Genomic DNA, 13,282 nt, shown 5'->3' on the forward strand with positions numbered 1-13,282 from the left:
TTCTCTTACAATAATTTTTTTTTGTATTACTTCCCTTTTTTGTTACTATAAATAGCTTATTTTGAAACTTTTTTAATATTGGCAGTAGGGAAAAACCGAGACCACTTTTCTGTGGTACAACATGGACGGTACATCCAATTTTTAGATGTATTTTGACATAACTTTACCTGAATTTTTTTGTGGACTTGGAATTTTTTTTGGAATTCCTTCTTTTTGTTGTTCCTGTCCTTTCGCCATTCAGTCAGTATTTTTTTGGTAAGCACCCCTTTTAGCAGTTGATGGTACTGTCCAAATTAAAAGATGGACAAGTTCATTATAGAAGTTCAGTAGCGTAAGGGCTAATATTGCAGCAATTTCATGGTGACATGAACTATTGTTTCAAATTGTAATGATAAAATAGATAAGAATGTTATCTTTTCATTCAGCTTTAATTTCAGAAATTGACCCAACATCAAAATTCACAGATTTAGTCCTCCACAAGTATTGGTAATTTCATATTTTAGCCCTGTTTTACAGTACACCTAGCATGAGACATTGCTAAGGTCAGTCAAATGTGACCATGCATATTTCAGAGTGGCTATTTTATGGTGTAAGAATTTCTTGATTTCCATTTACCATCATGAAATGAATGGAAAGTTTTCGTGTTCATTGGGATTTAAATTCATGGATTGACATAACTATAAAGTCAACAAAAATTTAGTCCACCATGAGCATTAATGACTGCACGATATGGAAATAACAGTTTTTAACACACAATACAGAATAGATACATCTATGTAAGTGCATAATGAAAAATATTTTGTGAACCAGTCAAATAGAAATTAATCATATGCAAATGGAAAGATACTTTGAATATGTTTATAGTTTGAAGACTTGTTTATAGTTTATTATGCCTCCAGATATAGTGCATTTTATTTGACCTGGCGGGGCAGAGTTAATCTCTGACTTATGCAAATAATGGTAATCTCAAAAAACAAGCAAAATAGGTAGAGCAAACCGATGACTAAAATTCAGTGCTACATTGGTTACAATGTAAGGTAGATGAACACTGAATAAGATATCAGGTTGCGGAATATACTACACATCCTGCACAATAATGCAGTGGACCATCGTGGAGCCCCACCCCACCAGGTCGATTAAAACGCACTATATTACTAAGTATATGGGGGCTATATTGTTTGCTTTGTAAGGATTTTCATAAAACAAGTGCACAAACCTGGTCACTAGTTTCAACGTCAAGGTCTCTCTTGAGGTATGATCATAACATTTTACTTTCCTTGTTTCAAAAATGGCATCTGGGGGGTATTTATTGGTTTTTGGGATAGCTCTACCTATTTCAGTGCAAAATATCTGATAATATGAGAAACTGCATTCTGCAAAACAGTGAAAGGGAGGTAACTGCAAATTTACTAAAATGTCATTACTTGGGCATGTTAGATTATATTGATAGAATTATTTCAGAAATAATGACAGAAATAAACATTTAAATATTACTTGTACATTTTCAGGTTTCCAAAACAACAATACTAATTTTAATGGATATTTTCAGCTTTTCAAAATTCCATTCCCAATTTCATTTAGTTTTTTTCCAGATCTTGAGAATAACAGCACAAATTCCATAGCAGATGTCACTTATTTCCTAAGCACGCTTTCGGGTATTGATAAATAACCATAAAACCGTTTGAATATTTTCAGGTACTAAAGATTAGGTAACTTTTGCACAGGCTTTATTTAACAGTTACTGTTTGGCAGCCTTAATTCTAGTGTTAAGAATCAATGAAATGTTTGTGTTTTAGGACATGATGCATATTGATATTCATGAATATTGTGAATTCTTGTGTGGCAATACATGAGTGGCAATATTCAAGAATATTTGTGAAAATAAAACAAGCCTGAATATTATCCAGATATATATTATTGAGAATAAAAATACATCCATTCCATTTGCATGATTTCAGGTACATGTATTAAGAATAATTATTCATTCATTTGCATGATTTCAGGTATTAAGAATAATAATTCATCCATTTGCATGGTTTCAGGTATTAAGAATAATAACTTTTCCATTGGCATGGTTTCAGGTGTTAAAAATATTAATTAATCTATTTGTATAATTTTTCATATACTGAGAATTAGCATGATTCAGTGCCAGTCTAATTTGCATATTTTCAGGTATTGTGTTACAGCTACAGAAGGAGATACCAGTGTTAGTATCTGGAAGATGGGTGACAGTGATACTGATCTAATGCAAGAGGAGAAAACTGTTCATGCTGTAAACTCTACCAGTCATCCCACCAAAATATCTGTACACTCGGAGGATGGGACAGACATGGGCATTGCCTTTGGCTCCTCTCTTAACAACATAACTGTTCTAGATGCAGGGAGATTTGAAAAGATCAGAGATTGTTCAGGTTAGTTCATAAAATCAAAATGACCATTGTGTGATAAAAGATAAAGGGCTCGCTTCAGGTGGTTGAGTGGTTAGGGTCGCTGACTTCGAATCACTTGCACCTTACCGCTGTGGGTTCTCAACCTTACTTGAGGTGTAGAGTTCTTTATGTCAGGAAGCCATCTGCTAGCTTTCAGAAGGTCATTAGGTCTACCTAGGTACTTATAACATACTTATTTAAAAACTCTGTTAAGTTTCAGTGGAAACTGAAACTTCAATATATTTCCATGTTGACGTTCAAATTTCATATCGGGTGCATGACGTCATTTATGACGTCAGTTTCATGTATGTCGTTGCGTATAATGGTTCTTTAATGACCATATTTCCATTTTGGCTCAGGCTTAATAACAAATTTGTACATGTATCATTTATATGATAATTTTAAGTGTAGATATGTATGTAATAAAAAGATTATTAGATTTGCATCGAGAAGTATGCACTCGTTCTTTCGCGGAATAATATTGCGCTCCTGAAGTCGCGCAGTATTTCCTCTGCAGAACTCGTGCATATTTCTCAATACAAATCTAATAACCTATAAATATCCACACATGAAGAAACAGTGCCAGTGGGGGCACCTGTGGTCTTCCTCTACCATCAAAATCTGCAAAAGAAGTGGGCATTTGACCTAGACTATGTCAGTGTGATGCTTAATCCAACAAAGAAGTTTCAGTTCAGGTAGGTAGTTGATACTCTAAACCTAGATGGGATGGAACAGCATATTTCAGCCAAACTGACAGCATATGTTATAATAACCTCCCAGTTACAATCCATTCCAAGTCAATTTTGCTTGCTAAGAAACAGTCTACTAATTTATGAAATCACCCAGATTTGAAGTAGCCAAGATATTAACAAGGGATCATACCTGTAGTATAGTTCTTTTCATAATGTGTTGCACATTTGATGTGCATTTTAAGTGTTAAACTTGTTTACATCCTAGTGTATACCAGGTTTTATATGTAGAAGATAGGTAGTATTGAAAACAGTAATGTTTTAGTAGAAAAATAAAGTCAGTAATAAACAAGAGAACTCATTGTTCAGTTGTTAAACTTCATAGGATGATTTTCTGTGGTCATTAGATTTTTGTCAAAGTGAAGGTCACAGTGACCTTAGACTGAAAACATTTTCCAGTTAGTAACTAGAGAATGATCAGCCTACAGTTGTCAGTAATCAAACTAATGGATGATTGTGGTCAGAATATAACCCTTTTTGTTTTGGGAGCCAAAGGTCAAAGATACAGTGACCTTGAGACTGAAAGTGGTTTCTGATCAGTAACTTGAGAATGCTAAAGGACTTTCAATTGTCAAACTTCATAGGATAATTTCTTTAACCCTATTGTTTATAGGGTCAGTATGTCAAAGGTCAAGTCACAGTGACTCTGAGACTGAAAACGAATTTTGATCAATGGCTTTAAAGTGCTTTGGCATACTTTGTAGTATTATTGTTCAGAGTCAGGAGATGATGCCTATTATTTCGAAGGTTCAGGAGATTGAAGGTCAAGTTCACAGTGACATCAAGAGTAAAAATAGTTTAGGGTTTTTAAATGGATAATGATTAGGAATATTACAATCAAACTTCATAGCATGTTGGTTTGTTGTCAGTAAATGACCTCAATCAAGGTCATGAGACTGAAAATTACAAATGCAGTTTTCTCCAACAGGCCATTATGGGGGAATATTTGACTGTGTTTTACAAACAGCTCTGTTTCCTTTGTGTTTTCAAGGAATACTTTTTTTCAGAGACAGTTCAGAAAGATCAGGTATCTGGCATAATTCATCAAACATCTGGAATCCTAAATTGCTGCACTACGAAAGGTGATATCTACAAGTGTGACCTCAGATGTGAAAAAGTCAATGTCACCTGCTGTCACAGTGTGGAAAGAGCACAGCAAGGCTATTGGACAATATCAAAACTGAATGACCAATCAGATTCAATGTTCTTAGCATCAACACTAGGTGATATAGTTGTAATAGATTCAAGGTTCATGGAAAAATGTGTAAAGAAGACAAATATCAGGAATGGTCAAAAGGGAAATGCAAACTATTTCTGTTTCCAGGTACTGTGTGTTACTTATCTTTCTTTCTGTTACAAAAAAAGTATCTTGTTCTTTATTTAGATTAAGATGGATTAGAGATCTTTTATTGTAATTGTAAGATACATTGAAAAATGAATTATTTACCGAGGTGTAGCTAGGCAAGAATATCTTTGGAGGCCTGATTGACAGAGATGTTTTGAGTCTTGCTTCCACAGGTTTGTTTTTGCCTATAGTGCACGTCTGTGGTCATTAGGACCCAAAAATACAAAAGAATGGAACTTTAAAATGTGAAAATTATTTGCAGACCTAGGCTCACAGTGCCTCTGTAAAGTGAAGCTTTGCCAGCATATAGAAAGAACATCATAATTGAAATGGTAGTAATATGTTATCCTTATTTTCATGTTCTGAAAACAGGGAAGTCCAGACAGCAGCAGAATTTCTGTATCAGGTAGATATACAAACTTTTTTAATACCAAATACTTACACATGTTTCTTTGAAATAATTGAGCAGTTGCCATCTATTTAAATGATCTTTATAGCTAGAATGTAACATTTATTTTGTACTGTAACCCATTCATAAGTCTTGTCTCCTGACTTGAGTCATATTATTATTAAAAAATAACTGACTTAGACTTGAAATTGTCATTAAAGTGCAAAGATTTCACATACATGTAGAGTACATTGTTTTACTTGCAGGTTTAGATGGAATGGTGTACATTTACAATAGCCTTGAGAAAACCAATGATGAGATTTTAGAACCAGTCTTTGTTCATGAAGGTCATGTGAGGAACTGTGAGAGCCAGTCAGAATCTGTGACTGTTGTTCAGCATATGTGGTATCCATGGCAACAAGATTTGATTATTTCTACAGCAACTGATAGTTCATTGCATGCATGGCAGTACAATCCTAGCTGAATTGTTTTTTTTGTGACAATCTCTTGATTATTTCGAATCTCTAGTTGTAGCATAAAGAGATGTGGAGTACATGATACCACTCCAGGATTTTGATGGTTGTCATAGCAACAGTGTCAGTGCATGGTATTAAAAAGCTAGATCTCCATGTTTGTTATTTAGTGCAGGGTCCTATTAACAAATATGCAAAATCATTTTAATACCTTATTAAGGATGTAGTACACTCTATAAAGTTTGAAAGTACTTGTGTCCTGATGGAAGCAGATCTAGAGAATTTATAACAACATTTAAAACAAACTTAAATTAATGTGTTTGTGTATTAATTCTTTTGATGAGTTATAGTAACGTATGTCCAGCTTGGTGCTAAATTGTTAGATGTTTGCTGAATTAATGAATAAATTACCAGAAGAATGCTACAAAACATGATTGTATTAAAATGATGTCAAACACATTGTTATGTTTTGTGTCAGTAACATAATTAGGTAAAATTAATAACTCTCAATCTTTTTTATTAGCTCACCTGAGCCAAAGGCTCATGGTTAGCTTTTGTGACCGCTCAATGTCCGTCCGTCGTGCGTCATCAGTTGTGCGTCCATCAACATTTTCTAAAAAAATCTTCTTGAAAACCACTGGGAAGAATTACACCAAACTTCACAGGAATGATCCTTGGGTGGTCCCCTTTCAAAGTCATTCAAAGAATTTAATTCCATGCAGAACTCTGGTTGTCATGGCAACCGAAAGAAAGAACTTAAAAAATCTTCTTGTCCAAAACCGCAAGACCTAGAGCCTTGATATTTGGCATGTGAGATCATCTCATGGTCCTCTATCAAGATTTTTCAAATTGTACCCTTGGGGTGAAAAGAGGCCCCAGCCCAGGGGTCACAAGTTTTACATAGACTTATATAGTAAAAAACTTTAAAAATCTTCTTATCTAAAACCACATGACCTAGGCCTTTGATATTTTGTATGTAGCATTGCCTTGTGGTCCTCTACCAAAATTGTTCAAATTATGCCCCTGGGGTGAAAATAGGTCCTGCCCGGGGGTGTCTCATGTTTTACATAGACTTATAATTATTATAGGAAAAAAACAACTTTAAAAGTCTTTTTGCCTGAAACTGCAAGGCCTAGGCTTTTGATATTAAGTATGTTGCCTTTCCTAGTGTTTCTCTACCAAAATTGTTGAAATTATGTCCCTAGGGTGAAAAGAGGCCCTGCCCTGGGGGTACCAAGTTTAACATAGACTTATATAGGAAAAAATTAAAGATCTTCTTGTCTAAAAGTTCAAGGCCTAGGCATTTGATATTTGGTATGTAACATGCCTGGTAGATCTCTAACAAGTTTGTTCAAATTATGCCCCTGGGGTGAAAAGAGGCCCTGCCCTGGGGGTCACTTGGTATGATTATGAGTTATATAGGAAAAAAATACTTAAAAAATTATCAGGTCATATTTCCTAGACTGTTTAATTATAATTACCTGATGACCCAAGTGATTAGGGATCACTTGACTGTGACCTTGACCTACTGACCTTCTTTCTTGTTTTTTAAGATACAGCCTTGAAATTTGGATGACATGGACAGTTTTGCACACCAGTGTTAAAACTGTCTTTCAGTGACCATGAATGTGACCTACTGACCTACTTTCTAATATTTTAGAGTCAGTTTTCCATTTGAAACATGTGGCTCATATTACTCAGGTGAGCGATTCAGGGTCATCATGACCATCTTGTTTGAATTGATATTAAACATCCATTATTTGCTGAAATGAACAGTTTTCATGCATCTTGTTCTTGAATATTGACCAAAATGTTGCAGATTGTAGATACTGTTATTGAAATATCATGTGGAATTTAAGAGAATTGTTGATAACAGAATTTGTTAGTAAGTTAAGCAGGTGCAAGGTAAATAATACATGCAAATTGGGCAGTTTGATTTAAAATATTTTTACTTGTCCTTAGCCATTGATATCTTGGTATTAGTGTACTAATTACTATACTAAAACTGTCCATATTTCAGTAAAAATAGTGCTGTCATAAACTAAATTAACAAAATGTACCAGGTCACCTATTATTATCTAACTTCAAAATTCAAAGGCTATGACATAGACCTATTTATTAATAAGTGACACAGATCTAACTTTTTAACTGTATTTCAAAATGGTTTATGACAACAATTATTGCAAGCACCCATAATTTTTTCTTGAGAACAGTCACATGATAAGTTCTGCTGTAAATGTTTAAAGGGCAAGGAATGACTGAAATAAATTCAATTAATATGAAAGCCATCCTCAAGCATTTCATAACGCTGAAATTTTTAAATCCGACCACTATTGAAAAAGATATGACAGTTTAATGGAGGTGTTTATGACATCATTTACACACTGCTGAATTTTATGTTTGGCAAGTTTAGCCTTTAAAATAGATTAACTTCAAATGTTTCCTGAGTGTAAGATGTAAAACATGGTAAATTCTTTTTATTATAGCTAGAAAAAGAGAGATCATTTTATAGAAATAAGTAAATATAATTCAAATATATACATGGAAATTTAATAAATCACCCATGTTGTTTAACATTACCTTGGAAACAAAATGGCCACTATTTTGATCAAATATTGAAATGTTTATAACTTCTTATTTTTAATCCGATTTTGAAAACTCTTTCACTTCGTTTAATAAATATAGAAATTCTAACAGATGGGATTAACATGCGAATAACGTTGTCTTTCTCTTTAAAGCTTTGATATTTTCTTTAATTATTTTTAATACTCGAAACAACAAAGAAACACTGTGCTATATGCTCCACATTAAATTTATTCAACACATTAAATAATATGTATATGTAACAATATAGATCAAATGACTCATTGAGATGTATTTTAAACAACATATAAATACAGCAGTATCTAAGATTGGGTTTTGTTGGCAACTCGAAAAAAGAAGGTAGAATTGTTCAACCGAAAGGAGACCAGACACGTCAAAGCAATACAACAAAACTATAGGGCTATAATTAACAGTGCAATACCAAAAATACTTTGAACTGACACTAACACCACTGAACGATACGGTAGAACTGAAGTACACCAGAACCGATGGCTGTGCATTGCAATGGTGGAGCCAGTGGTGTCACATGACAGGGACCAACCGCCTGCAGGTAGCTGTAAACAGCCGGCAACTACCATGCGGACCACTGCGTGAAGGTTAGCACATAGTTGCATGCAAAGGGTTACTGTTTAACAGTGAAGCACCGAGTAACATGGCAGATGTACACAAGTACACCAAAAGAGGATGGCTGTGCATTGCAACAACGAAGCCAGTGGTGTCGCACGACAGGGACCAACCGCCCATAGGTAGCTGCAAATGGCCGGCAACTATCATGCGGACCACTGCATGATGGTAAGCACATAGTTGCATGCAAATGGTTGAGAACGCAATACATATTATAGCAATACAGCAATGCCAACTAGATTTCGCCTAACACTAGGGCAAAACCTATTCAACCCAAGCCACCTAGCCACGAACTTGATTTGAAAGCAATACGCCAAAGTACGGTGCTTAGGATGGGATATGGCATTTAGCCATGCTTTATAGCAATAATTTGATGCGCCTGATCGCCTTTTGGTATGCACAAATAGAATTTTCCGTGACAGGAGCAACATTTAAAAGAAAGGAAAATAAATAAACATGATTGAATTCATTGTTTTAGATCCTGATAGAAACATCATCCTTGAAACGATTAAAGACACGTATCTTCAAACTTTAAATCAAAAAAAGCACAAAACGCAAACTTGTACAATGAATATAAAACTGTTCATCTGTTTATAATCCATAGTTTTAAACAATATATGATCAAAAATAGCAGAAACAGCAATGATGCAATAATAACTACGGGGTGTGGCGGGTGGGAAAGTTTGTGTTGGCTGTCAATTTTAAATGAGTTAACTGAGCAGATAGCACGAGATTTTCACTTTTGTACGGCTATACGATGTACATGTCGCATAACTGGTACCGGATTTAACGGGCCAAACATGTCGAAAAGTGGAACAAGTAGAAATTGCCTAGTAACGAGAACGACGCCGTTGTTTCTCGAAAATAAATTATTTTCAGTTGAAAATAATTTTCAATATATAAAAATAACACATATTTTGAAGCTACATGAAACAGAAAAAAGGAAATTATTTAAAGGTCCAATACTAAGGAAAGTGAACGTTTTAATTTCTCTTAAAAAGCAGAGAAACTGTTTCATTTTATTGGAAAATGAAAGTTGGTATGTAGAAATTCGAAATAAATTGCAGTATATGTACAATTATTTTTCTATGAAGTATGAAGAAAGTTAAAAAGACCTGGGGGGTCATTCTGTCGATTCATTGAAATTTCAACATAATACACATACATTTCTTTTAGTTCCAAAGACCTTCTGTAAATTTTGACCTGCCAATCTTCATTATTTAGTGTCTTGCAGAAGTCTATGCACTGACTATGAAAAAAATTGCCAACTCACTTTCCCTTAGTAATGGACCTTTAATATTTTTAAAGAAATTATTATGAATAAGGCAAAATATATTGAATTATATTTCAACCATCTCTGTTGCCAAGGTTATACCTAAAACTTTGAGATATGTTAAGTGTTTAATATTCTGTTCATAATGCTGATATTCCATTTAAGTAATAAAGAAATGCCTCTGAAATTGTTGAGATATTTTATTTATTTAGAAAACCATGGAAACACAAGTTCCATAATAATCTTTGACAGAACGTTTGTCCCTATGAAATATGGCCAAGGTTAAAATTAAATTACCAGTGGTCAAAAACTAGGTCACTAGTTCAGTTAATAGGATACCCTAACTCCCATGAGGCCACATTTTCTACCTCATCTTCATAAAACATTGCCAGAAAGCCTCTATGTACCACTGTGGTGGGAGACATTGATTACTCCTGTCTGTGTGTGTGTGTGTCCATCAGTGTGTGTGTGTCACAAATATTAATTGTCCACACTCTGAAGTCAAACATTTCTCATCCGATCTTTACCAAACTTGAACAAAATGTGTTTGCTAATAAGTCCTTGGCCAAGTTTGATAAGTAACTAAAGGTGCCACTTTAGAATTATGACCCTTTAATTACCGAAAATCGCTCGGGATCTTGGGTCATAAATGACTCATATACTACTAATCATGTGAATAGTAGTATAATCATTTATGCCCCAAGACCTAATCATGTCAAATGATTAGGCAGTTGAGGTCCTGATGCATGGTTGACTCCTATATTACTACTATTCAGATGATTAGGCACTTGTGGGAGACATGCGCTTTTCTCAAAAGCAGCTCTAGTTCAAATTTGAAACTGGGTTATTTGAGGTCAAAAACTAAATCACTAGGTCAAATCATAGAATTCACTAGAGGCCAAATTTTCTACATGATAATCATAAATCTAGGCAAAGGTCAAAACTGGGTTACTTGCGGTCAAAAACTATGTCACAAAGTGAAAGCATAGGAAACATTGTTAACACTCTATATGCCACATTTTCTACTTGACCTTCATAAAACTTTGTCAGAAAATATCTTTTTATACATTTTTTCTCATGAACAGCTTGATGGATCATCATCAGACTTGATCTGTAGCATCGTTGTTATGTCTTGTCCCAAATTTAATCATATGGGGGTAGCTTGGCACCTTTTAGGGGTCACTACAGTTAAAGATGGAAATAACTTAAAATAACTTCTCATGAACTTTTTGTGTCCGCATCAAACGTGGTTTGTAGCATCATTTTAAACTCCTCTCCCAAATTTTTATAATTAGATACACTTGGCCCCTTTTAGGGGCTGCTAGTATTAAAAACAGAAAAACCTTTAAATAAGTTTTTATTAACCATTAGATGGATCTCCATCAGACTTGGTAAATGTAAGTAGCATCATTGTAAAGTCCACACTGAAATTTATTCAGTTGAGGCCCAAAATCCCCCTTTTAGATGCTGCTAGAGATAAAAGAGAACCATTATATAGAGACCTTCCAAAACACCCTAAGGCTGCTCCAATTGTCTTAGTGTGTGACCCAGTCTTAAACATCTAAGAAGTATAATAGTGTCTGAACTGTTTGTCATCTGTCAGACCATTTGATGTCATCAAGTTCTGCTGCATCTTGAACTTTTGACACCTGGGGCATATTATGGTCCTCTTTCAAAGTTGCACACTCTGACCTGCTTAAGCTCTAAAACTCAGAAGAGGGATCTAGGTCTCTTATGGCCCTCTTGCTTATACTGTTTCCTAGTATCACATCATCATTCCACCTCTCCCATCCCCATCCAATTTTTTTTTGCTATTTCTTCTCATAGTATGCATTGTCATCATTCCCAGCACACTCACCTACCCCAAGCCCACACATTACCTGCTTGTATTTACTTAGTGGAAACGTTAAAAATCATCTTGTTAAAACACTGGCCCTATTTTCAAAATAATTTCACATTTATTTTCTTTGCATGACCCTCTACCATATTAGTCAAGCAAGCTATGGAACTCACCAGAGAGAGATCTAGGGCCATCACGACCCTTTTCATATGAGATCAGAAAAATAACAATTTAAAACGTGCACTAATAGGAAGATCACAAACACAAAAATGGATATAAAAATACAGAACACACTATGTGCACTGAACCAGTAAGTACAACCCAGAAAAACATGTCCATTGCATTCTATCCAGATAGAAAAACGCTGATATTTCATTACCTCTCATGAACAGACTCATTCAAACTGGGTCTGATATTATGTTGCTTGGTTGTGTTCTGTGCTTCCAAAAGATCCTTTCACAGAATTTATTCACCAATTTTTGTCTGTAGCATCCTTTTATGGATTTCTCTCATTTCTTTTAGATAACCACTTGGCCTAAATTGAGAGGCCACCAGTGCAAAAAAATAGTAAAACTTGTAACCTTTCGCCTCCTGGCAGCAAATGATTCTGCCTTTGCGACCCGAGTGCAGACCAAGATCAGCCTGCACAACCATGATCATGGTCTGCACTGTTCACTATTCAGTCAGTAAATTTGCAGTGAACACCTCTTTGAGTAATAAATGGTACTGCCCTAATTGCATGATGGACTAGACCATTGATTTTAGAAATTCAGCAAGGTAAAGGTTAAACAACCAGCTGACTCGCATGAACTAGTCCAATATGTGCCTTAAGTTTCCTTCCTGACATCAGACTGAAATGAAATCTGAGTCGTAACTACATAAAGTACTGGACTACTGTGAACTACTTGATCTTCATAACACTTAGTCTGTAGCATCTCTCAAGTGGTTTAAGTGGTAGTGCATTTTGGGGTTGCCACAGCAAAAATTAGGAAAAAAGCCTTTCAGATCGCTGAAAGAATTTAATATAACATCAGACTATTACTGCTGAAAAAAATATGGCAGTTTGAAATTTCAGAAAATATGACCTATTATGGAAGCAGTTATTCTGGTGTTTGTGCCATAATTTATCGGTACTCATTGTTGATAGAGTTATTTATTTAGCTAATAGCATATAGAATAGATTAAGTTCCTAATGTTTCTGCAGTTTGATTGGTAAAATATGGTAATTTCTTCCATTAAATTTGGAAAAAAAATAGATTAATTTTACAGAAATTAGGAAGTACGCCTGTACGGGTCAAATAAATATCTAGAAATTCAATAAATGAGCCACTTTGTAAATTTAAACGTTAACGTGGAAACAAAATGGCTGTTATTTTGATCAAATATAAATACAAATTCTGTTTAAAGTTGATTTATATGCATGCATTCAACATTTACCATGTGCAGGTAGTGACTGATATAAATAGCTATTGACTGACATGAATATTGACCATCTAGCTTATCATATCCAGTCCAGTCCAGTCCAGTCCAGTCCAATCCAATCCAATCCAATCCAAA

At 34.7% G+C, this 13,282-nt stretch overlaps 1 protein-coding gene across 1 annotated transcript; it reads left to right on the forward strand.

The window, feature by feature from the left end:
* The first annotated feature begins 2,151 nt into the window (after nucleotides 1-2,151).
* On the forward strand, nucleotides 2,152-10,072 carry LOC123555918 (WD repeat-containing protein 73-like). Its single transcript, XM_053548197.1, has 4 exons — nucleotides 2,152-2,411; nucleotides 4,186-4,502; nucleotides 4,896-4,929; nucleotides 5,178-10,072. The coding sequence occupies exons 1-4, from the start codon at nucleotides 2,222-2,224 to the stop codon at nucleotides 5,393-5,395; spliced, it is 759 nt and encodes a 252-aa protein (XP_053404172.1). The 5' UTR covers nucleotides 2,152-2,221; the 3' UTR covers nucleotides 5,396-10,072.
* The last annotated feature ends 3,210 nt before the right edge of the window (nucleotides 10,073-13,282 follow it).

The sequence above is a fragment of the Mercenaria mercenaria genome, chromosome 7 (genome assembly GCF_021730395.1).
Source record: "Mercenaria mercenaria strain notata chromosome 7, MADL_Memer_1, whole genome shotgun sequence".
Lineage (NCBI taxonomy): Eukaryota > Metazoa > Mollusca > Bivalvia > Venerida > Veneridae > Mercenaria > Mercenaria mercenaria.